Source organism: Grus americana, chromosome 2 (assembly GCF_028858705.1).
Source record: "Grus americana isolate bGruAme1 chromosome 2, bGruAme1.mat, whole genome shotgun sequence".
NCBI lineage: Eukaryota > Metazoa > Chordata > Aves > Gruiformes > Gruidae > Grus > Grus americana.
The window spans coordinates 119368830-119392680 of NC_072853.1; the positions used below are offsets into that span (position 1 = coordinate 119368830).

Sequence of the window (23851 nt, forward strand, 5' to 3'; positions counted from 1 at the left end):
AGCCGCTGGCCAAAGCTGAGCTGATCAGCAACGTTGGTAGCGTATCTGTGGTAACATATTTTAGCAAGGGTAAAAACCACTGTGCAACAGCAGCTGTGGGACAGGAGTTAGAACATGTGAGAGGAACACCCCTGCAGACACCAAGGTCAGTGAAGAAGGAGGGGCAAGAGGTGCTCCAGGTGCTGGAGCAGAGATTCCCCTGCAGCCCCTGGAGAAGACCATGGTGATGCAGGTTGTCCCCCATGGAGGTCCATGGTAGAGCAAGATGTGAGCTAGGGAAAGAAGCACCAGGAAGGACAGGGGTGAGCTGATCCTCTTTTCCATGAATTAGCAGGCAGTCAGTTAATGAAACATTAAGTCACTCCCCAGAGGGACCTACATAATGAGGAACTTGCAAAAGGGACTAGGGCGTCCCTAATTAAGAGCTTTTGCTAGCCTGTGTGTTAGATTTTCTCAGAGAAGTATGTTCCCTCTTTCTTAAGGGGCTGTGTTGTGGTTTAACCTGGCAGGCAGCTAAAACAACCACACAGCCATTTGCTCACTCCCCCCTCCCAGTAGGATGGGGGAGAGAACTGGAAATGGAAAAGGAAAAAAAACTCATGGGTTGAGATAAAGACAATTTAATGGGACAAAACAAAAAAAAGAGGAAGATAACAATAAAAAAAAAGTGATGAACAGCACAATTTCCACCTGAACTCAATGCTCCGCAAGATGCCGAGCTGGCCCCTGAACATGACATCATATGGTATGGAATAACTCTTTGGCCAGTTTGGGTCAGCTGCCCTGGCTGTGTCCCCTCCCAGCTTCTTGGGGCCCCCCCACCTTCTTGTTGGCAGGGCAGTATGAGAAGCCGAAAAGTCCTTGACTGCTTGGCAACAACTAACAACATCATTGTATTATCAACATTATTCTCCTCCTAAATCCAAAACACAGCACTGCACGATCTGCTAGGAAGGAAATTAACTTTATCCCTGCCAAAATCAGGACAGGCTGCCATGTGGCAAAGCAAACAAACAAGAGTGAGGACTTCATGCACTTGGCTATTGCTGCACCCAGGATTTTCTTCCTAGAACAGCCCAACTTAGCTGGAGGATGACGTGTCTGTGTGTGCTGCACCTTACTCAGCCTGGGCACAGCAAGCTGGCAGGCGAGATTCTCAGAAAAGCAGTTCGTCGAAGCCGCCATGTGTTCCTCCCAGTCCCCTCCTGCTTCGCTGATAAGAAATGGCTGGCTCCGTAGGCACGGTAAAGACGCGCAGTCCGAGGGCTGACGCAGGTCTAAAGTAGAAGCGCCTCATTTCGTCACCTTTGTCCTTCAATGCTCTGGAAACTCAGCCCTCCTCTGCTCTGGGCCCAGGATGTGGAAGACCAAGTGGAAACACTAGTGGTAAGAAAGCGTCAGGCAGAAGCTCAGGTTTTTGAATGCCACAGGCTCCACAACAACGCGGTTGGGGCGTGAGGGGCGGGGGGGGGGGGGGGGGCGCTGAGGGAAGACAGGGAAACTACCTGTTATAAACCTTCCCGCTGCCCGTGTCTGACAGCGCCCACTCGGACTCAGTTGCGGGGGATGTGACAAAACCGCGATCCCGGGGGCGAGGCGGCTGGCTGCTGCTCGCACTCAGGCCCGATCGCGGCGCTGGCCAGGTCGCTGGCCAGGTCGCTGCCCGGCTGGGCCCGGTTGGGCGCGGCGGCCCAAGGCCGCAGACAGGGGCAGCCGGTGGGGGGGCGCGGCACGCGAAGGGTTAAGGGGAGGCGCATGCGCCCTGCAGGGCCGCGTTCTCATTCCGCGGGTTGGCTCGAGGCTGGCTGGCTGCTCGGATTGGCCAGCGGGGGAACAGCCCTGGGTGCGTCACTTTTGCCCGCCGCGCTCGCTGGCTGCGGGGCGGCGCTGGGATGCCGGGGCGAGAGGCAGAGGTAGTGACGTGCGGCCGGGCCGTTATGGTCCGTTGGGGGGGTCGGTAAGCGGCCGTTGCCCCCGCGCCCTCCTTGGTCGCTCCGCGGAGGAGAGTCCGGCGGCAGCGCCGGCGTGGGAAGGCGGTGGCGGGGGGCTCGCTGCGCCCCCTCCCCTCCTCTATCGTGTCCCGCGGCCGCCCGGCTCTTGAGAGACTGGCCCTGGGCCAGCCTGAGGGACGGGTGGGACGCGTGGGCCCTGCCCCGGTAAGGCGGCAGCAAACTGCGGGGCTGCGGCGCCAGTGAGCCCGGGCGGTGTGTGTGTGTGTGGGGGGGGGGGGTTGGGGGATGGCCCCGTTGCTCTGCCCGTGCAGCGCGGCCGGAGGGTCGTAACGGGTTTTGAGAGGGGTCTGAAAGTCGGCGTTGGAAGGCAGCCGCGCGCAGCTCGCTGCGAAGGACACGTTAGTGGCTTGCGAGTGTGCCCCTCCAGAAACCACCGTGCTACAAAAATTTTCTCTGACACGATTCTGCTCCAAGGGGTGTAGAAACTCGTTCTCCGTTAACAAAACATCATTATGTGTTTTAATAAAAAAATCTCCACCTTGCTGTGTGGTTTGTGCTTCCTGCTTTATCACCTGAAAAGTGCTGAGAGGCAGCAGCTGGTGTGGATAGGAAAACCAGACCTTAGCTGAGCAGGCCGTGCTGTGCTTTGGGTGTGTTTGAGTCGGGTTTGGGTGGTGGGCAATTTTAAGGGAGAGCTCCACTAGTGCCTGTAGCAGTGGGGGACCTTGGTGTGTGATGGGGAGGAAGGGTTAGAGGCGCTGGCAGCAGGGAGCCGAGCAGAGGTGGATGGGATTGAGGCTAAGACACAGGTATTTGGCGGGGTGGTTGGAAGGGGGCAACCGTTTCCTTAGTCATGGCAAATTGTTACCAAATGGCTGTTAATACATTTGATGTTCAGAAAACTTTTTCCAACCACCAAATTGCAAGGAGATCCTGGAACAATCTCCCAGGAAAGGCAGAAGGACCAAAACTTAATCAGGCTCTGAAAAAGGTCAGAAAAAGTTTCCTGTGTCCTGAGCAGCAATCCTTAGCTCATCTTCCTTTCCTATAACATGTGACATATCAGCTGCTGTATTTCTTCTTGTGCCGTTCTTAATTAAAAGGCCATTTAAAGTCATCATCTTTCTCTTCCAGATGCATCCAGTCCTAAAGGCCTTTGTGTGTGGCTCCATCAGTGGGACTTGCTCCACACTCCTCTTCCAACCCCTTGACCTGCTGAAAACCCGCCTGCAAACTCTGCAGCCTGCTGTGAATGGGTGAGAGAGTGGGGATGTGTATGCATGGGGGGTGTGGGGGTGCTCCACCATAGGCTTCTGCCTAATTTGCTGGCTGGGGCTTGTAGTTCAGGGTTGTAATTCAGATACTGAGAATCTTTCTGAAATAGGAGGTATTTTTATAACATGGAGAAGGATTGATATTTTGCTCCAGAAGAGACAAAAATGGCTGTTCTTGTGAATGCTGCTTTAGTAACAGGTAACCAGAGCATTTATCTGTACTTATCTGAGAGACTGATGTTTGCTGGAGTGGCCATCATTCAGTATCATGGGGTGTCCTCTGCCTGAAAAATTGTGTGCTGTTGCCACATAACCTGTCCACGTGTACAGCTGCTCCCATTAGCCCAGTGTAGTCAACTATGACTACATCTGCTGCTGCTAACAAAGGGAATGAGCAACTAAAGATACTAATGAGAGAGGCCTCTAACATGTGTTACAAGTGGTGGGAAAACAGAAGGTGGCAGAGAAGTCCTGGAAAGAGTAACCAAGGAAAGCAGGCTGAGTCTAGAAGGAGCACCTCTGAGGTGCTGGGGTAATGCACAGAGATATGAGTGAAAGGGGGTGGCTGCAGAGTACATCTGCCAGAGCATAAGCAGGTCATCTCTGCAGTTCCTGTCTTGTCATCCTTTCAGGTCCGGTCGTGCTGGGATGGTAACGCTTCTTTTCAGGGTTGTTCGTACTGAGAGTCTTCTGGGGCTCTGGAAAGGTGTCTCTCCAGTAAGTGGCTGTTTTAACCTTGACTTCTAAAAATAAGCAGATAAAGAAACCTACTGTTTATTACTAACTATGGATGGGATTTAAATAGCCAGCTCCTATACAATTATGAATGAAACCATGTGATTTAGGATGATTAAATCCTTTTTTAAGGAGTTAATGTTGTGAGTTCTACTGATTTGGTCATGGCAGTCCCTGTGGTTTTGCAGTCCTGAGCAGCTGAACACTTGAATACTTTTGCAAATGTGGGGTGGCAACTGTGCCAACCTCATTTTGTTTTGGAATATCTTGTTCCTAGAAAACTGCAGTTGAGAAATGCATTAAATCCTGGCATCGTTTGAATCAATGGGTTCTCAGTGCTGTAAATGATTTTTACCTGTCTTCTTTCCTCAGCATGTTAGTATTAGTGATTTTTTTTTTTCTTTGTGCATGTGCAAAGCTTCCTGTCAAGTTTAACAGTCTCTGGAATGTTCTGTAGTACCTGTTGTCTTATGTGTGCTTTTTCTTTCTTCATCTGCTCCTGTTTCTTCTGAAGTCCTTTGCAAGATGTATTCCTGGGGTTGGGATTTACTTCAGCACTTTGTACATGATGAAGCAAAAGTTTCTAGTGGACCGTTCACCCACAGCCCTGGAGTCTGTCTTTCTGGGTGCCACTGCACGTGCAATATCTGGGATTTGCATGTTGCCAGTGACTGTAGTGAAGACCCGATATGAGGTGAGTATGACTTTCTAATTAGTTCCCTGTTAATGATGTCACATGCCTTCCTCATGATGAAAAAGAAATTCTTTTCTTTGGAGAAGGTTGCTGCTACTTGGGTATGGTCAAGGATGTAGTCCTGATTTCATCCTGGGTCAGTGCAGGAAAAGCCATGCACTAATTTTTAGGCAAGAAGTGTAAGATGAAACAGAGTTCACCCTGAGATTTTAAAGGTTCGCTTATATACAATGTCTGTGTAGTTTTAGCATCTGTCTTGTTTTACCTTCCTGAAGGATTGTTTTAAAGGCTGAAGTAGGTGGAACCCAGTTTTTGCCTTGGGCTGTCCTCTGTGCTGCAATCTCAGGCATCACATGGCGTGCATACTATCACTTGTTCGGACAGGGTGGCTTTGGGGGTGTGTAGGGCTCCTTGGCCTGTGCCTGGCACGTGGATGACTGACCATTGTCTGCCCTTGCAGAGTGGAAGATTTGGCTATGGGAGTGTATATGGAGCTCTGAAGAATATCTATCAGACAGAAGGGGCTCGTGGCATGTTCAGCGGGCTCACCGCAACGCTGCTGCGGGACGCACCCTTCTCTGGGATCTACCTGATGTTCTACACACAGACCAAAAAATTCACACCTCAGGGTAAGGCTGAACACTGGAGGCTGTAATGGGATGTTTCTTTTCTTGCATCTTGCCCTGCAGTTGACTGCCTGCGTGCTCTGCTTATTGCCCTCTACCTCAGTAGTTAAATTAGTCTCTTGTAGGGCTTTAGGTGGGATATTCACATTTTCCTGTGGAGGACTGTAGACCTATAGCTCAGGTCAGTGTAGAAATGGAAATTGGCCCAAAATTGATTGATTGTCTTTACAAAGACTGATGCATAAGGTGGTTTAGTGAACAGCTGAAAGAGAGGATGTGTTCAGTCATCCTTTTTGCTGCTGGTTGTCTTGTATACCAATCAGTTTTCACTAACCCAGGGTTTCTCTGATGTTAGAACTTGCTGGGGCAACACTTGCACAATCTTTCCTTCTCTGGGTTCCTGTCAAATTCGTGAATCAAAAGTGAGGCTTTTTAATAGTGCTAACTTTTGACTTGTAGCCACTTTTCCCCTTTAAAGGTTTCTCTACCCTCCATGGATTTTAAGTTTTCTTAGACCGTGATGTTTATTTAATCATTCAGTAGCTTTTCACTTTGTCACACAGCATTCCTGGCCTGGTTTTGCCTGAGTGCATTCCCTTTGCTCTATTGCAGACCAGTTGGATCCGGTGCTCATGCCCTTGCTGAATTTTGGCTGTGGGATCTTTGCAGGAATCTTGGCCTCACTGGCAACACAGCCTGCTGATGTCATCAAAACACACATGCAGTTGTCCCCCCAAAAGTACCGCAGGACAAGCCAGGCCATTGCCTTCATTTACAAGGTGAGGTGAATCCCTTCTAATATGTGCAATCACAGCCTCACTTGTGATCTCCTTGCCTGAAGCACAGCTATGATAAGAAAGTTGTTGTCTTTCTTATCATAGCTGTGATGAGGTGAACAAATGTGTCTGTCTGATGCGCTCTTGCGGTTAGGCTACTCAGTGTCAGCATTTTCAGAAGCTGAGGTGGGTCATGCTGTGAGAAACTGAATCTTTTGTCACTGGTTTATGTGTGGACTTGTTTAGTAATAACTGGAAAATACTCTGGTTGATGGTCTGAAAGCAGTCAGGGGCTTCAGCCCATTCCTTGCTTTTCCTTGTAAGTAGAGAGTCTATTGTCACTACTCAGATGTGTTTCTTGCTCCCCTTGAGTGGATTGCAAGGCAGTGAATGTGCTCCTTGATTATTCTTGCCATTCCTCAGTCCTGTATCTGTTTTAAGAAAATTGCAGGTGATGGGGAATTGGAGAGCACACTCAGAGTACTGGACCACAAAGGTGGGCATATTCCAGCAAGTGTGTCTCCACACAGTCTTGCTTTATGTTTCAGGCTGGTGAATGATTTCACTTCAGTTCTGTTATGTATTGATTCTTATGTTGGTAGTGATGGAAAGCGCTTAGCTTATTTCAGGTTAGCTTAGTGTGAAGGCTTGGAGGAGCTGTACTTAGAGCTGCTGCTGCCTGTGGTTTATCGGTGTAGGCACATCTGTGATTACCACACTGGAGCAAAGGGTTTCTTTTGTGTGTAGTGTGAAGTGCCACTCACATGTAAGTGTGGTGATTTAACTTTGGCTGGGTGCCAGGTGTCCACCAAGCTGCTCTATCACTCCCCTCCTCAGCAGGACAGGGAGGGGGAAAAAAAATAAGATGGAAAAAACCAGCTCCAAACTCATGGGTCAATATAAAGGCAGTTTATTAAAGCAAAAGCAAAAGATTATTCTCTGCTTCCCATCAGCAAGCAATGTCTGGCCACTTCCTAGGAAACAGGACTTCAGTATGCGTAGCAGTTGCTCCAGAAGACAAACGCTGTAAAAAAACGAATGCTCCTCAGTTCCTCCCCCTATCTCTCAGCTTCTTATTGCTGAGCGGACGTCATATGGTATGGAATATCCCTTTGATCAGTTTGGGTCAGCTGTCCTGGCTGTGTTGCCTCCCAAGATCTTGCCCATCCCCAGTCTGCTGCTGAGGAGGGGGAAGAAGTGTTGGGAGAGGCAGCCTTGATGCTGTGCCAGCACTGCTCAGTAGTAGCCAAAGCACTGATGTGTTGTCAACTCCTCGCTAGCTACCAATACACAGCACAGCACTATGAGGGCTGCAGCGTGGAAAATTAACTCCATCTCAGCGAGACCCAATACGATAACCCAGTTACAAAACAATTCTTTGCCCTTTGGACACTAGCAGAGAAATAAATGCTCAGTTCTTTATCCCAGGAATGGGATGGAGATGTACTCAAAGCCCACCTTTCCCTTCCTGCCCTCAGAAGGATGGATCTTGGCAGGTTTGCTTTGTTTCCATATTGAACTCTATTCCTAAACATGAATCTGTTTATTTGTGCATGGATTTTTTTTGTGCACAGTACATTTTTCTCATAACAGAATGGTTTTTTACTTCAGTACTTACAAATCTCAGTTTTTACAGAATAGCTAAGTGACATTTTGTAAATGAAGCTCCAAAACAAGGACGAGTCCTTTTCCTGAAATGTCTTGAAACTGTTACACTCTTGCCTTCTCTTTGCTGGGCTTGAGTGTGGATTTCCCCATCCATTGTCTCCATCCTGGCATTCCCTTCTCCACTCACTGCTCCTCTTGCTTTCTTGGGTAGCCCTGCAATTGCACAGTGCTACAGGTTCTTCCTAAGCATTAAATGCTATTTAAGTCTGGGTCTTTCAGAAACTGATCTGAGTTTGAGCTGAAATATAACCTGTGCTGTTCCATGTAATAAATTATGAGAAATTAAAACACTAGAGGCAGATTATGATGGATTGCTGTTTGTTTGTCTCCTGTTGCAGGACTTTGGATTGGTCGGCTTTTTCCAAGGTGGTGTGCCCCGTGCCCTCAGGCGGACTCTGATGGCAGCAATGGCATGGACAGTGTATGAACAGATGATGGAAAAAATGGGCTTGAAATCTTGACTGACTTGCACAGAAATGACCAGCTTCACTCCTCCTGCTTGCTGTGATCAACTGGCACTAGGAAGTTCCCAGTTCCACAGAGGAATAAGCCTTGCTCAGCCAGGAGGCAGAAAACCCTTCTGAGACAGGGTGTTAGGCCTTTTGGCAAGAGACGAAAGAAGGATTGGATCTTTGCATCATTTATCAATGCATTCCAGAAGATTGCACTTGCAGATTGCCACAGGAAATGGCAGGGTTTCCACAGCCTGGTAACTATGCTGAGAGAAAAGCCCCTTTTATTTGGTGCTCACTACCTTAATGCAATGAGACATTGCTGAGCAAAAGTGTTTGAGGAGAAAACAGTGATTGCAGAACCTGCAAGCCTTGCTGGTCTGGCTGATCTGATGTAGATCCTCCTTCCACATATGCTTTGTTCTCACAGGGGAACATTGCAGACCACGGTGGGAGACTGGATGTGTTTCTTAATGCTTATATTGCAGGCGTGGGTGGAAGAGAAATGAAGTGCTGAAGGAAAGCTAGGAACATGGTCGCTGTCATCACTTTTGTGCTGTGCATGATAGCAGAGAAGGTAACTGGAACCTCCTTGCTGTGTCATGTGTTGTTATGTAATTGAGCATCTTAACACTCTTGAAATGTGCTTCTGCCTCTACAGCAGTGTTCGCACATGAATTAAGAAGCAAAAGGCACTTTAGAGTTGATTGCTACCAAAGTTCTATTTGTTCTCTGAAAAACATTTTTCCTGCTGGTCTGACTATATCAGGAACACTCAAGTATTTTATTTTTTTTTTAATCCAGTTGTACTAGAGACTTATTTGCTTCTTATTCATTTGTTAATCCCAGATCAGCACCCTCAGTGCGAGCTGGTCCTTAGATGTAGCTTTTCAGGTCATTGCTCATAATGCATAAATGTCTAATGGAAGCAGATATAGATACTGACAGTTCAGATTTCCCTTAAAAGCTGCTGCTGGACTGAATGTGGATTATCTCTGGGTTTGCTCTTTTCTGCAAGCTTTTGCCAAAGTTTGAGCCCTATGAGTGTTTGGTAGGTGACTTTAATTGTCTTTGGGCTCCACACAGACTCTTCACAGTTTCCCAGCTGATCATTTTCTCTTAGCAGGTAGTCCATATTTCGGTATTCCTGAGTTTAGGCTTAGACTTTTCTCATCCACTGTGCCTTCTTCCTCCTTCCTACTTTGTTACAAAGACCTCATAGCGTGTGCTGTCCAAACTTGGGTACAGCCTGCTCCCCTTTTCACTTGTGCCTCTGTGCTGGCTGGCTGGGTTGGGACTCTTGCAGCTCCATTGGTGTTGCTGCAAAGCTGGGCGTGGAATTGCGCATCCTGTTCTGTAGTGTGCCTTGCAATTGTGATATTACAATTCACTTTAGAAACAGAGCAAATGTTTCTAAATATGAAGACATGACACTGTAGCTGTACAAAAAGCTGGTACTACCTACCTGTTGATTGTAAAATTTAGAGTGTAATTTACACAATCGCTGCCTGTCCTGGCAACCTGCTGAGCACAAGAGTAGAGGGGACACGGGTTGTAGAAGATGTTCTTTACCAGATTCCAACTCCGGGAAGGTTTGATGACTGATGTGAAAGTTAAGTCCGAGTAAAGTGTAAGGGGACAGGCTGGAGGTTTGGAAGGTGCTGCCTGTTTTTAGCCTCAGCCCATCTGTGAGGGGAGACTGGCGCTACACAGTGCAGGAGTCTCCAAGAATGGTGGTAGAGGGTCCGGTGTGCACATGTCTATGTGTTAATAAGAGCACTGCATCAAATCATTCTATGTTGTGACTTGACAAGCTGTCAGATTCCATGTGCTGCTTCTCACTGTCAGGCATGTAGGCACATCATTTGCTAAATCCTGAATGTGAAGAACTGTTCCTTTCTTTCGCTGTCCCTCCTATCCTTAGTGACCTGAACTTGTGAGGGTGCATGAACAGTGGTAACTGCACATTCTGCTGTTTGTTATCCTGAGCGCTACTGGCACAGAGAGCTGGAGAACCAAATCTAGGATTGCTGACTGGATGGAGTAAGGTGGCAATTACATGAGTTCTCATATGGCTTTTACTTCCCTATGCATGGGATCAAATCAACATATTATGATGGCAGCCTGAATTGATTTGAGGCTTTTCTTAATCTGGTGTGTAAATTGGATCTGTTGTTCATCCTGGGCTGTGGCAGGTGTTGCCTGCAAGATGCTTCACAAATGTTTTAGTTCCTGATTTAGCAGTGACAAAGCACCGTGCAGCTTTTACAGACAGAAACTTAGGCTCCTAAAAATGAGGAAAGCAAGCAAAGAATGCCAGGTGATAAATGTTGAATTAAGTAATGTCCTCATCAGAAACCTGAAATGCAGGAACGCTTTGGTGGCTTTTATGCCCTATACTCCTGCATGGTCAAGTAACAAAGGAAGAACTAGAGAATTTATTCTGGTGTGCTGGTGTTTTGAAGTCTTTTTTTTTTTTTTTTTTAGATCTGGATTCAGGCCTAAAGCAGTGTTAGCTTTTCCTTTGGGAAAGTTCTTCCATTCCCCTTATTTTGTGGAGAATGAGGAGGCTCTTTGTTGTTGCACTAGAATGAAAAAGTATGTGGTTTTGACTTGTGAATTGGCCTGGGCTCCTTTGAGTTTAAGAAATAGAGAATCTAAATTGCACTGTGTTTCATCAACCTTTGGTGCTGCAGATCCAGAAACTTCTCTACCTGTGAGCTGGGGAGAGTGAGTTTTGCAGTGCAAGTTTGTTGTTTGTTTTTCTTTATTATTTCTTTTATCAGGTCTCATATATGGGGGAAGGGAAAGCCTGAAGTTCTGTTTCACTGTCTTCTGAAAGCTGTATCACATAGGCAGACACAAGACTATTTCTCAGTGCTGATCGTTACCATCCTTCACCCTTTTCCCCTCTTCAAAAACATTCTGTTTCTAAAGTGCTTTACTCTAGTTATTTCTTGATAGCTATAGCAAGTCAAGAAAAACAAGTGTGTGGACTTGAAGTTTAGATATATTGCTCTTGAGGTTGCGTGCTTCTAATTAACAACAAATGGTCACTGTACAACCTAAATGACCTCCATTGCTGGCAATACACTATTAGTGAACGTGCATTGGCTCTGCTTGCCCCTGCAGCTGTGGTATAAGAACACAGCTGGTTAATGTGTTGTGACAGTCAGTATTTAAGTGGAATGTAAGGACACAAGAGAAATAGTCTGATTATTTATGCTTTTGAAACTTCACATTTCCATTTTTCCTGTGATATTTATTTTTTTTTTGCTTTGCACTGTTTAAACAGAACTGGAGCTTTGGAACACTGTGCAGGTTCGCGTATTGTGAGTGTTTATGTGTTTATATAAAATATTTATGTGAGAAGGTGCATTATATTATATGTTTCTATTAAAAACTGGTTGCCAAAATGAACTATGTCGTCTCTTCAGTGTTACTTGAAAAAAACCAACCAGCCCCCAAAACAATCAAACCCACAAGGGATGGGATGGAATAGAGGCGTAAGAAAGCAAAAGAAGTTTCGCAAGAGAGCAGGACTATTGGATGAGTTCAGACCCTATACAAGGCAATGCACGTTCTCTTTTTCTGTGGGGTATAATATACACAGGCTGTGCTAGTACAACCTAAACCAGCTTTACTTAAATGGAAAAAACACATAGCAATGGGGAATCTTGTCTTTTTCACAGCTTCCTCTGCCTGCCTGCTGTGTGTAAAGACTGATGGAAATTGAATCTCCATACCAGCTGGTGAAATGCCTGCCTTTAGGACAGTGGGGTTTTGAGCACTCCGGGGAGAGACTGTTTTTAATCTCTTGCCAACCAGGTCTTTGCTACACAGGCAGTCTGATCTCAGCAGGGCACTGAGAAATTGTGCCTGGGACTTCGTCCTCTGCTGCGAGATGTAGTGCAAGGTGATGCTGGATTGCTGTAATCTCCACCTACTGTCACAGCATGGTCCTGGGATTCAGTAGGAGGCAGGCTGTGCTAAGCAAAACGTCAGTACTGTTGATACTGAGATGTATGTCTTCCAGATGTGAAGATCCCAAACCCCTTCCTTTTTCAGATGTTGCCTAGATGATGCATTCTTACATGGAGCGATTTTTGTGAAGAATTATCTGTGTGTAACAGACTTACCAGGTGGTCCTGATGTGCAGCTTTGTGCCCGCTGAACCCGAACTGCTTATGCAGGTACCTGATAACCAAATTAGGCTGGCGATAGCGCCCGCTGTTAAACTCCAGGCTCCCCAGAGCTCTCCTGCTGCTTGGAGAACCACCTTCAGTGTAGGGAGTGTTTCTGCTCATGCTGCCGAGAGCTGCCCCAGCTGTGAGAAGAGATAGCAGACAGGCTCGCTAACCCTCTTGGGTGGTGGAGAGTGGGAAAGATAGAAAAGGAACAGTTTAAAGGCACTGTCCTTGTAATAAAATGTTGAATTACGGATATTCCTTTCACCTAAAAACCAGGCAAATGCTTTGCTTGCTTTTTTAATTTTTATTTTTTAATGTATTATGTGCCATGCATAATGACCGATACCAGTACTGAGCAGAAAATATTCCTCATCTCTCACACACACATATATATGGGTACTTTCGCAAAACCAATATAGAGCTCTTGCCTATGCTTATTGCTTCTGGTTTCAAAATATCGAGCTGATTTTCCACATTGCACTGTTTCTTAATTTCCAATTTTATCACTATAACATGCTTTGGGAGATTTTATCATAATGCATTAAGGAATTTTAGTAAAAATGACAAACCCCAGTAAGAGGTTAAAATGAGACTTCCACAAGTTTTCTGACAGATGTTAGGCAATTCTGGCTTTCTAGAACTAGAAATAAGAAGGGAATAGATTTGCTGCAGTATGTTTCCCCAAAACATGAAAGAAATAGTTACGAACTGAAACACAAGCCAATATGGTATTTTACAAAAAGGCACAGTATTGTGCAGCTTCTGTAGAGGTGAGTTGATCTCCGTGGGTTCCTCTTTGTCTTCTGGAGGGCCCAGCTCCAGGGGTGCCACACCCTCTCTTAGATGATGCCCACTGGCACTTTGGGTGGGACAGATACTGCCCAAACATCTTCCTTCCTGAGCGTCTTCCCGAGACACCATTCGATCCATTTGCCACAGACAGAGAACCCCTCCACTGCAGTGCAGTGGCTCTCCCACCACTGGGGTGTCCTGTTACAGCCCCCTGCTCCGGTTTGTGGGGGAATAGACTGAATTCAAGGAGAAAGCCACCGGTACATGCTCTATACTAAAATTGTTATTTGGCATTTCTGTGTGTCCCAGTAAATATGTGGCTTAATTGCGTATGTCTCAGGCCCATAGATTTGGGAAATGCTTTTGGATTTTTCACACAGTTTTCTGCCCGCACGTTTCATGCTTGATGTGGTTTGTCTGTTGCACCCCCCCTGCTTTTTTTTGCTTTTTTTTTAAATTAAAGCATCAGAAGTTTCCATATTCCCTTCAGGATTGCAGATGATCCTCTGCCAAATGCAGCTCTTCTCTTGTGACACTTTGTGATCTGACCCAAGTGCTGACCCTTGCCACTCTATTGCAGAGTTCCCCAAGGCTTTGGGAGCAGTTCTCTGGTGAGGCAGAGAGACGATTTGTTATGCTCCAGGCTATGCACCAGACATGCTGCTGACATACGGGGACAAGGTCCTAACTGTGAGCCGCCGGAGCTCAGCAGGAGCACGGGAAGCTCTGCCGCTCTGGCAGGTCAGGCGTGGGCACATACAGTATGAACCTGCTTGTGCTTCACTGGGACTGGGTAGAGGAATCAAGGCTCAAGCAAAACAATTCCCTTGCAATTGAATAAGGCGAGTAAAATCCAAGCAGATGAATCCGTATAATAATGGGGGCCTTTTGGGGTGCACAGCCATGCATGCCCATCAGGTAAATGCCAGATTTGCATACAGATGTAGCCACTGAATGTCTTGCTTTTTGTTTTCTAGGACCTGAGTGTGGCTGAGCTGGCTTCTGCAAGCCCAGTTCAGCCCATGGAGTGGGCATGCTACAGAAGCCATGCCCAGGTAAGCTGTCCTAGCTGTCTGCATGGGAAGGGATGGGGCAAGCGCCATCCCGCCCCCTCTCCGTGCCCTCCCAAACCTCTCCAGCACACCAAACCAGGGCAGCTCAAACAGGAACAGCCCTGGCTGTGGCCTTGGCCACCTGGGTTACTCAAAAATTTTGCCCACCGTGTGTGTTGTTCCCTACAGCTGTAGGGTAGCCTGTGATGAGAATGGCAGGGTGCATCGCTCCAGGGGCTCTTCCAAGCATTTCACCAGTTGCTGTCAGTGGCTGACAATAGTTTGCACGACAGAAGTAGGAATATCTCTATCCTTCCCATTCAAGCTCATTACATTTAATATCAGCTTCAATATCTTTGTAATCAGATGTGGTGTTTAAGCTGGAAGAAGTTTCTCTTGGTTAAGGAATATTTTGAAGCTAACTCAACTTTTAAAAACAATGTCTGTCACACTCTATATAATTATGTAACCAAGTTCAGTGTGAATAGTGACAGGGAGACATGGTCTAAAATACACGATAAGACAGATACATTTCTACCTGAGGGAGGTGTTCATTAGTGACAAAGGTTTATTTTAAAGTCTCTCAGCATGCACTTAAAAAATAAACCAAACTTTCAGGTTGCTTAAGAAAATAATTAAGAAATACTTTACTGTCAAGCTTTAGCATGACTCTTCCAAGCCCTCTCATGGGCTGTGGAGCTTGTGGTCTACCAGAAAGGGCCCAAACTGTAGCAACAAGAAATAAGTAAAGTATCAGAGATTCCAGAGGAGTCTGAAATGCTTACCAGGATCACTCCTTTGATAACACCATATTTACTGTAATATTTGTTACTGAACTTCCAATCATTATGTTCAAATATAATCAAACATAACTGTATTAAAAGTATGCAGAAGAGCTCTCCTAACTACATCCATTGCACACCCTTCAGTAACACCATCACCTCCCCTCTCACCTCCTCCCCTCCACCCAAGCTACTACTCACATCGTGCTCCTGATAGGAGATATGGGTTGCACACAGCCCCAACAGGTCAGCTCTCACTACCCACAGCACACTTATCAAAGTGCCACAAAAGTCTATAATCTGTTAGGTACCTGTGTAATAGTTCATGTTCTTGCTGAGAGCTCGCTTAACTATTTGCTGCGTTTCGTTTTACCTACCTTTGTCACCACCACGTGGCAAATGTGTGAATTATTCTCTTAGAGAATATTCTAAAACTGCTCTGGTAATCTTGCTAATTAAGATCATCTAACATGCATACAGAAAAGAACAGTGTGAGGCCCAGCTCTTGACTTGCAGGTTGAAGTTTTGTGTGAATGATGGAAAGTGACTGACAGTAAATGCACAAACTGCTGCTCACCAAAACAGGACAAGGTCTCATTGTACAGGAAGTGAAGAACATACATGAGATGATGATGTGACCTCCTACTTAAATAATCTTCTGCACAGCAACTCAGTGAGCAGTCATTGCAAAGGGGCTATCAGGAGGTTCGATGCCCAACCACACTGCTATAGTTATATTTGGTTAAAATAGATGAGAAAACTAAAGGAGCGCTGCTGTTAGAAAGACATGAACATGAATTATTACTTGCAGAAGGCACTGGCAATAGTGTCTGCACTTGTGTTGGGTTTGTGTGGCAAGGTTTTGGTAGCAGGGGGGGCTACAGGGGTGGCTTCTGTGAGAAGCTGCTAGAAGCAAACCCTGTGTCTGATAGAGCCAATGCCAGCCGGCTCTAAGACAGGCCCGCCGCTGGCCAAGGCTGAGCCAATCAGCGCCTCTGTGATAACATATTTAAGAAGGAAAAAAACAGAGCTTTTTGCAGCCAGAGAGAGGAGTGAGAAAATGTAAGAAACTCTGCAGACACCAAGGTCAGTGAAGAAGGAGGGGGAGGAGATGCTCCAGGCGCCGGAGCAGAGGTCCCCCTGCAGCCCGTGGTGAAGGCCATGGTGAAGCAGGCTGTCCCCCTGCAGCCCATGGAGGAAGGACAAGGGGGTGTAGAGATTCCACCTGCAGCCCCTGGAGGACCCCACACTGGAGCAGGTGGAGGCACCTGAAGGAGGCTGTGGCCTGTGGGAAGCCCACGCTGGAGCAAGCTCCAGGCCGGACCGGTGGATCCGTGGAGAGAAGAGCCCACACCAGAGCAGGTTTTCTGGCAGGACTTGTGACCCCGTGGGGGACCCACGCTGGAGCAGTTTGCTCCTGAAGGTCTGCACCCCATGGAAGAGACCACGCTGGAGCAGTTCGTGAAGCACTGTAGCCCGTGGGAGAGACTCACGTTGGAGAAGTTCATGAAGGACTGTCTCCCATGAGAGGGACTCCATGCTGGAGCAGGGGAACGTTGAGAGGAGTCCTCCCCCTGAGGATGAAGAAGCGGCAGAGACAACGCGTGATGAACTGACCACAACCCCCATTCCCCGTCCCCCTGTGCCGCTGAGGGGGGAGGAGGTTGAAGCCGGGAGTGAAGTTGAGCCTGGGAAGATGGGAGGGGTGGGGGGAGGTGTTTTAAGATTTGATTTTATTTCTCATTCCTCTACTCTGTTTTGCTTGGTAATAAATCAGACGAATTTCCTCTCTAAGTTCAGTCTGTTTTGCCTGTGACGATAATTAGCGAGTGATCTCTCCCTGTTCTTATCTCAATCCATAAGCTTTTCGTTATACTTTTTCTCCCCTGTCTAGTGAACGAGGGGGGTGATAGAGCGGCTCTGGTGGGCACCTGACCCCCAGCCAGGGTCAACCCACCACAGCACTGTCCAGAAATTTATCCAGATCTGAATGATAGCAAGCATAAAAAAGTAAATATTACTATTTTTCTTTTTTTCTAAGAAACTCCATTCTCAGGCCTGTGTCTGCTCCCTGAATATGACAGAGAAGAGGAGAAAGATGATGGAACATGTGAAGTCTGATCACTTTCTGCTGCTTCTTAAAAGCAAACAAAAAATCTCCCAAAGGGGAAATTATCACATTAATGTGCACTGCAGAACAGAATGAGTAAGTTCAGTGCCAGTGTAACTTCTACTGGAATTTGTAATTTCTCTAAGACAGGGACAGCCTTGGCTGCACAAACTCTCCCACAAAGTGCAGCACTGTGCCAGGCACTGCCAATGAGTGGAGGAGGAACAGGAAAGCAGAAGAGATGCTACAGCCTCTTAGAGGCCTCCTCCCACTGCAAGCAATTTAGAAACTAGTACATACTTCATCAAATAACCATCAACCCCTGAAAATGAGAGAGTATATTTCACTTTCAACAGGAAAACAGATTCTAAAGTGTTACAATAAATCATAGAATCACAGAATGGTTTGGGTTGGAAGGGACCTCAAAGATTGTCTAGTTCCAACCCCCCTGCCATGGGCAGGGACACCCTCCGCTAGACCAGGTTGCCCAAAGCCCCATCCAACCTGGCCTTGAACACTTCCAGGGATGGGGCCTCCACAACTTCTCCGGGCAACCTGTTTCAGTATTTCACCACCCTCACAGTAAAGATTTTCTACCTTATATCTAATCTAAATCTACCCTCTTTCAGCTTAAGGCCATTACCCCTTGTCCTGTCACTACACGCCCTTGTAAACAGTCCCTCTCCAGCTTTCCTGTAGGACCCCTTAGGTACTGGAAGGCTGCTGTAAGGTCTCCCTGGAGCCTTCTCTTCTCCAGGCTGAACAACCCCGACTCTCTCAGCCTGTCCTCATAGGAGAGGTGATCCAGCCCTCTGATCAGCTTCGTGGCCCTCCTCTGGACTCGCTCCAACAGGCCCATGTCTTGTTGTACTGGGGACCCCAGAGCTGGATGCAGTACTCCAGGTGGGGTCTCACAAGAGTGGAGCAGAGGGGCAGAATCACCTCCCTTGACCTGCTGGTCACACTTCTTTTGATGCAGCCCAGGACACGGTTGGCTTTCTGAGCTGCAAGCGTGTCTTGCCAGGTCATGTTGAGCTTCTTGTCCACTAACACTCCCAAGTCCTTCTCCTCAGGGCTGCTCTCACTCCATTCTCCACCCAGGCTGTATTTGTGCTTGGGATTGCGCCGACCCACGTGCAGGACCTTGCACTTGGCCTTGTTGGACTTCATGGGGTTCACAGGGACCCACCTCTCCAGCCTGTCAAGGTCCCTCTGGATGGCATCCCTGCCCTCCAGTGTGTTGACCACACCACACAGCTTGGTGTCGTCAGCAAACTTGCTGAGGGTGCGCTCGATCCCACTGTCCACGTCATCAACAAAGATGTTAAACAGCATCGGTCCCACTATGTCGGTTCCCTGAGGAACGCCACTTGTCACGGGTCTCCACGTGGACATTGAGCCATTGACCACAACTCTTTGAGTGCAACCATCCAGCCAATTCCTTACCCACCGAGTGGTCCATCCATCGGGCGGCCCGAGAGGACTCCGCCTTAACCCGGCCCCGCCGCAGCCCATGGCGGGCGGTGCTGCCAAGGCCCGGGCCCACCCCCGGTCGCTAGGTGCTTTCTTCCTTAGCAACCGGCGAAGCCCCACCCTTCCCGCGGCTTCCCATTGGCCGGGGAGGCTATATATAGACGTCACGCGGAGGCGGCCTTCCTTTTCGTTCCGCGCCCGGGCAGGTCTCCACACGGCGTTGTCAGCGTGAGTCCGGGCCGCGGGCTCGGGGGCGGTGGTGGTGCGTGCGCCCGCCCGCCCCGCGGCGCTGACGGCGGGTCTCTGCGCGCCCCTCCGCGGTGCCGGCGGCCGGACCTGACCGAGCCGCGGAGAAGGCCAAGGCCTGCCGGATGCGCCGGGAGGAGGAGGCCGGCGCAGCCAAGATGGCGGCTGGGGCTCCTGGCGGACGCGTTGTCCCGGGCCCTCGTGGGGCAGAGGGAGGTGGGAGTCCCCGCCTGGCTAAGCCGGGTGTCTGTCCCCGCAGGTTCCCTGTCGTCGCTTCCAAAGGGAAACCCCACAATGTCCGGAGGTCTCGATGTCCTGCAGATGAAGGAGGAGGATGTCCTCAAATTCCTCGCTGCCGGGACCCACCTGGGAGGCACCAACCTTGACTTCCAGATGGAGCAATATATCTACAAAAGGAAAAGCGATGGTAAACCTGTAGGATGGGCGGCCCTGGGTGGGCAGTAGGGTTTTTGCAGGAACAGCTGAGGAAAGCAGAAAAGTGCTAATGCTTGAGCTCTCTAGCTCTTTCTCTATGGCTTAAAAGATGCAGACGTCTTCAGCAATTGAATCGTGTTACTCAGGGAAGGAGTATGAAATAGGGATTTCAAAACTTGATAAATGCATCATAGCTGGATATGGGCACTTCTGCTAGTTCTTGACTATAGTAACAAAATGTTTTTAATGTCTCAATAGTTATTTCTGCTGCTTGTTTACATTGTTCTTCCATCTGAGCTGCACCCTAGTAAAAGACTGAAGCTCATACCAGGCGCTTGTTAATGTTGATAGGTGCTGGAAGTGTGCTACATTAAAACCATATGGGAGGATTTTTCTTGGAATAGCTTTCTACTAACTGGGATTTTTGGAGTAACCGCAGCCATGTGACAAGTTTAATGACAGAAGAGTGCTATACTCTTTTAGGGTCTTGTATTGATTGCTGGTTGCTCTAAAGCCTTTTGTCACCAATAGGTATTTACATCATCAATCTGAAGAGGACCTGGGAAAAGCTCCTCCTGGCAGCCCGTGCCATTGTTGCCATTGAGAACCCAGCTGATGTGAGCGTTATTTCTTCCAGAAATACTGGACAGGTATGGACATGTGTTGGTCACGAGGCCTGCAGTCTTGGGAGCAGGACTCTCTCGCATGCGTTGTTGCCTGCCAGTGGCAGCTTGATGTTAAAAGGGAGTAACACGAATTTTGGCTCCAGGAACACTTTTTGGGAAGCATGTTTCTTTTGTTGCACTAGCAGCTTAGAAGAGATCGGTTGAAACCCACCTCCCATTTATGTAGTTTCAGGGTGTCTGATAACTTGTTTTTCTTCCATATTGTCCTTTGAGTACTTCCTGTTGGGTTTCTGGCATATTAGTCCCCTGGTGCTTCCCCCCTTCCCCAGTGATTCTCTGAGACATTGGCACTGCTTTTTGGGGATAATAAGCTTCTGATACAAAAGTTTTCAAAGAAACAATTTGCTCTGTTATTGAGCAAAGTATAGTAACTAGTATATTTTAAATTTCGTCTCTAGATTTTTAGCCCAAAAAATCTGTCATAGAAGGAAACACAACCTTTATTTAAAGTCTAATTAGCCACTGAAGTGTATCTGTGAGCTTAGTTTCTTTGGAGTAATGCAAGTGGTGCCACAAACATACAGGAGGATGATGAATGACATGGGGTGGATTTACAAAGAAAAAGCTTGGGTTCCTATGGACTTGACTTGCACACTGTTAAAGCTTGATGCTGAGGTCAGTTTTTGGCCGATGAGCTCTCAAGTGTCGGAAGTGTGCTACAGTAAACCAGATGGCAGGGTTTTCGCTAACGCCAGGAGAGGAGCTCCCTCTATGAATGGAGTTTGATAGTAGGCCCTGCCACATGCCCAACTGGCTGATGCCTGAGAAGTTGAAAGCTGTTGCAAGTGAGTAAGAACCACCAACTGCAATTTTAATGGATGCAGCTAGAGTTTGTGTGTATTTACTACTGAGCTTTTCCTGTAGTTCCTGAAGTTATGCTTCTGGATAATGAAAGAATGTAGAAATAACAGAAGAATATTGGCTTTGATTTTTTCATAAGCTGCTTGTTTTATCCCCCTTTCCATGATTTGATTATGAGACTTGGAGCAGAGCTTGCAACTAAGTTCAGTCTGTATCCTGACTTCTTGTTTTGCTGGTGAATACAATCTTTTTAACTCCTGGTGTTAGTGCAGCTATTTTTAGAAGCATTCTTATTTTGTCTCATTCTGAATGCAGAGCTGTTGGTGAGCCCTGAATTCTCAGGAACTGAAACAAATAGTTCAATTAAATTTTGTGCGTGTTTGCTGGATGACTTGGTTGAAATGCACTTTTCCTGCTTCATTCACCTTTGCCATGGTCCATTTTGCAGCGTGCTGTTCTGAAGTTTGCTGCTGCTACTGGGGCTACTCCTATTGCTGGACGTTTCACCCCTGGTACCTTCACAAATCAGATCCAAGCGGCTTTCCGTGAGCCACGACTCCTGGTTGTTACAGACCCCCGGGCTGATCATCAGCCATTGACAGAGGCGTCTTATGTCAACATCCCCACGATTGCTCTGTGCAACACTGACTCCCCGCTGCGTTATGTGGATATTGCTATTCCCTGCAACAATAAGGTAACGGCTTTGTTGTAGCATTCAAAGCTGCTTCCTCCAGAGTGTGCCCTAGGTTGCAAAATGGATGCTTTCTGCAATGTAGGGTTGACTTGTATCTCACATCTCCCGGGGTGACAAGCTAATTAAGGCCTCTCGCAAGCTAGCAGGCCGGTGGGGAGGAGGAGATGAGCTGCACACTGTTGGAGCTTGGAGCTGAGGCCAGTTTCTGGCCAAGGAACTCTCAAGCGTAGGATGTGTGCTATAGTAACCAGGCAGGACTTTTCGCTGACGCCATGAGGGTCTTTGTGGCCCATTGAGTGGAGTTTGATAGTCATTCTTGCCACAGTTTATGAATAGGAATGAAAGATAAAGTGAACTGATGAGGAAACTGCTCTGAAACATTACCTTGCCAGAAACCACCTGAAAGGTAAAGTCTAGGGAGGTGGGAAACTATCTTTGTTCTCTATCTAGATGTTGTTGTTCACCAAAACTAACGTGAGCCAAATCTGAACATGCATGTAAGATTTACTCACTTGGTCAGATTTTCTGTTTCTTCATTCTAGCATATGTGATGAGCATAATTCCTGTCTTTTGGACAAGATTCGTGTGCGGTAGTGAGTGGTATGAAACTCTGTAGCAGAAGTGCTTCAGGCTGTGTTATATACAGCAAATTCAGATGCTGGTGAGGGTGGTGCACTGTGATTTCTGCAAAGACCTGAAAATATGTGACTGGGAACTTGAAAAGTTGCCCGTTCCTGAGTCCAAGTCCATAAGTCTGGGCATTAGCAAGCAATGCCTCTCTTGCCAAGCAAGAACCGTTGATTGAGTACAAATATGTCTTTTGCCTTTTTAAAGAAGAAAGGTGTTTTCAAAGGTTTAGCTTTACAGGAAATCCATCTTTCTTCTCTTCCAGGGAGCCCATTCAGTGGGTCTGATGTGGTGGATGCTGGCTCGCGAGGTCCTACGCATGCGTGGCACCATCTCCCGTGAGCACCCGTGGGAAGTCATGCCTGACTTGTACTTCTACAGGGATCCCGAGGAGGTAGGAGACCTGTGGCAGGCTGTGTGAGATGTCCTGGCTGTGCTCCTGCCCTACGGTCCTGTGTGCCTGCTGTTGAGGATCGGTTTTGCCAATATAGTAATTGCACTTCACACTTAACAGTGGTGGTTAATTAGTCTTGTCTGTTTGTTGGTGCATGTTGTCTGGTATGTTACAGTGAGGGTGGTGAGGTGTTTCTGGGAGACTTAGGCTACGCTCTTCCATTGCAGATTGAAAAGGAGGAGCAGGCTGCTGCTGAGAAAGCAGTTACAAAGGAGGAGTTCCAGACGGAATGGACGGCCCCAGCTCCAGAATTCACTGCTCCTCCTCAGCCTGAGGTTGCAGATTGGTCTGAGGGAGTGCAGGTCCCGTCTGTGCCCATCCAGCAGTTCCCCACAGGTCAGTTTGGGGGATGTCTGCTGGGGGATGTATGCGTTGTAGCGGGTGAGAAGAGCTGGGGTGCACTAAGTGTTGTTGTCTTTTGTAATTGCAGAGGACTGGAGCGCCCAGCCTGCCACGGAGGACTGGTCAGCAGCTCCCACGGCCCAGGCTACTGAGTGGGTTGGCACTGCCACGGAGTGGTCTTAAACTTCAGCCCCGCTATACTGTGCGAGAAATAAAGACTGGTTTAATACACACTGTGCTTGGTGCTGCTTTTCGACGCTTCTTGGCAGGTGAAGCGCGTGGGTAGTGCGGGGCATGGTCCTTGGCCAAGGGTATGAGGGTCTGTAAGCTGCTGTTTCACCCTCTTCGGCGGAGTTGGGGGTGGCGGCCCCTGCCCTGCCCGCGGCGGTGTGCCGGGCTGCCCTCCCCGGCGGGCTACAGCACTGGTGCCCGGGGTGGGGCTCCCATTTCCCGCCTTCCCTGGCTCCGCGCCCCCTGGTGACGTGGCAGCTCCCTGTTGGCCAGCGAGAGGCCAACCATAGGGCGGCGGTGCGTGTGCCGTCCGGAGGCGAGGGCGGACGTCACCGGGTGACGTCCGGGGCGGGGCTGGTTTTCCCGCCACTCCCTCCGCGCTGGGGGGCGGTGGGCGGGTGAGTCTCGGGGGTTCTCACGGCTCCGCCCGGGGTTTCACCGGTTTGCGGGGCGAGGCGGCTGCGGGTGGCAGCCCGGCCGCGTGGAGGGGAGCTGCTCCCCTGGTGAAACACCAGTCCTAGTGTCTGTGTTAACTGACTTCTTCATGAAAAATACTGCAGAAATTCTCAAAAAAAAAAAATTATCTACTTTAAGTATTTTGAGGATTATATTCCTGTGATTAATAGCAGTAATGGAAGACAGACTCTTCACCAAGAGAAATGGGGATTTTGCTGGAGATGGAGAAGCATTCAGACTGATAACTTTCTCCATGTTGTTGTGGTCTTGCTATTCTTTTTCTAACTTCAGCCATGGCAATTG

The 23851-nt window shown here is 48.0% G+C and overlaps 2 protein-coding genes, 1 long non-coding RNA gene and 2 other non-coding genes across 10 annotated transcripts; 4 read left to right on the forward strand and 1 right to left on the reverse strand.

Moving 5' to 3' along the window:
• Positions 1–948: 948 nt before the first annotated feature.
• On the reverse strand, positions 949–1783 carry LOC129202605 (uncharacterized). The gene is made up of 2 exons (XR_008575754.1): positions 1506–1783; positions 949–1380 (listed from the first exon to the last, which is right to left on the reverse strand). It is a non-coding gene; the product is annotated as an uncharacterized LOC129202605 (long non-coding RNA).
• Positions 1247–16033, forward strand: SLC25A38 (solute carrier family 25 member 38). 6 transcript variants are annotated; one of them, XR_008575753.1, is made up of 8 exons: positions 2768–2943; positions 3087–3208; positions 3859–3943; positions 4476–4655; positions 5116–5284; positions 5894–6060; positions 8064–8434; positions 12246–16033. XR_008575753.1 is itself a non-coding variant. In XM_054815682.1 (7 exons), exons 1-7 carry the CDS (start codon positions 1318–1320, stop codon positions 8184–8186), a joined length of 915 nt encoding a protein of 304 aa, XP_054671657.1. In that variant the 5' UTR covers positions 1247–1317; the 3' UTR covers positions 8187–11596. The 6 variants fall into 6 exon arrangements, 5 of the variants coding, with proteins under 5 accessions (XP_054671657.1, XP_054671659.1, XP_054671660.1 ...); XM_054815682.1 differs by lacking the exons at positions 2768–2943; positions 12246–16033 and adding an exon at positions 1247–1386 and having other exon boundaries at positions 8064–11596; XM_054815684.1 differs by lacking the exons at positions 2768–2943; positions 12246–16033 and adding an exon at positions 1866–1913 and having other exon boundaries at positions 8064–11596.
• Positions 16034–18716: 2683 nt separating this feature from the next.
• On the forward strand, positions 18717–23092 carry RPSA (ribosomal protein SA). Its single transcript, XM_054817926.1, has 7 exons — positions 18717–18804; positions 19082–19249; positions 19789–19907; positions 21193–21438; positions 22331–22459; positions 22687–22855; positions 22950–23092. The coding sequence occupies exons 2-7, from the start codon at positions 19117–19119 to the stop codon at positions 23042–23044; spliced, it is 891 nt and encodes a 296-aa protein (XP_054673901.1). The 5' UTR covers positions 18717–18804; positions 19082–19116; the 3' UTR covers positions 23045–23092.
• Positions 20530–20689, forward strand: LOC129203812 (small nucleolar RNA SNORA62/SNORA6 family). Its single transcript, XR_008576165.1, has one exon. It is a non-coding gene; the product is annotated as a small nucleolar RNA SNORA62/SNORA6 family (small nucleolar RNA).
• Positions 21607–21765, forward strand: LOC129203813 (small nucleolar RNA SNORA62/SNORA6 family). Its single transcript, XR_008576166.1, has one exon. It is a non-coding gene; the product is annotated as a small nucleolar RNA SNORA62/SNORA6 family (small nucleolar RNA).
• Positions 23093–23851: the final 759 nt, after the last annotated feature.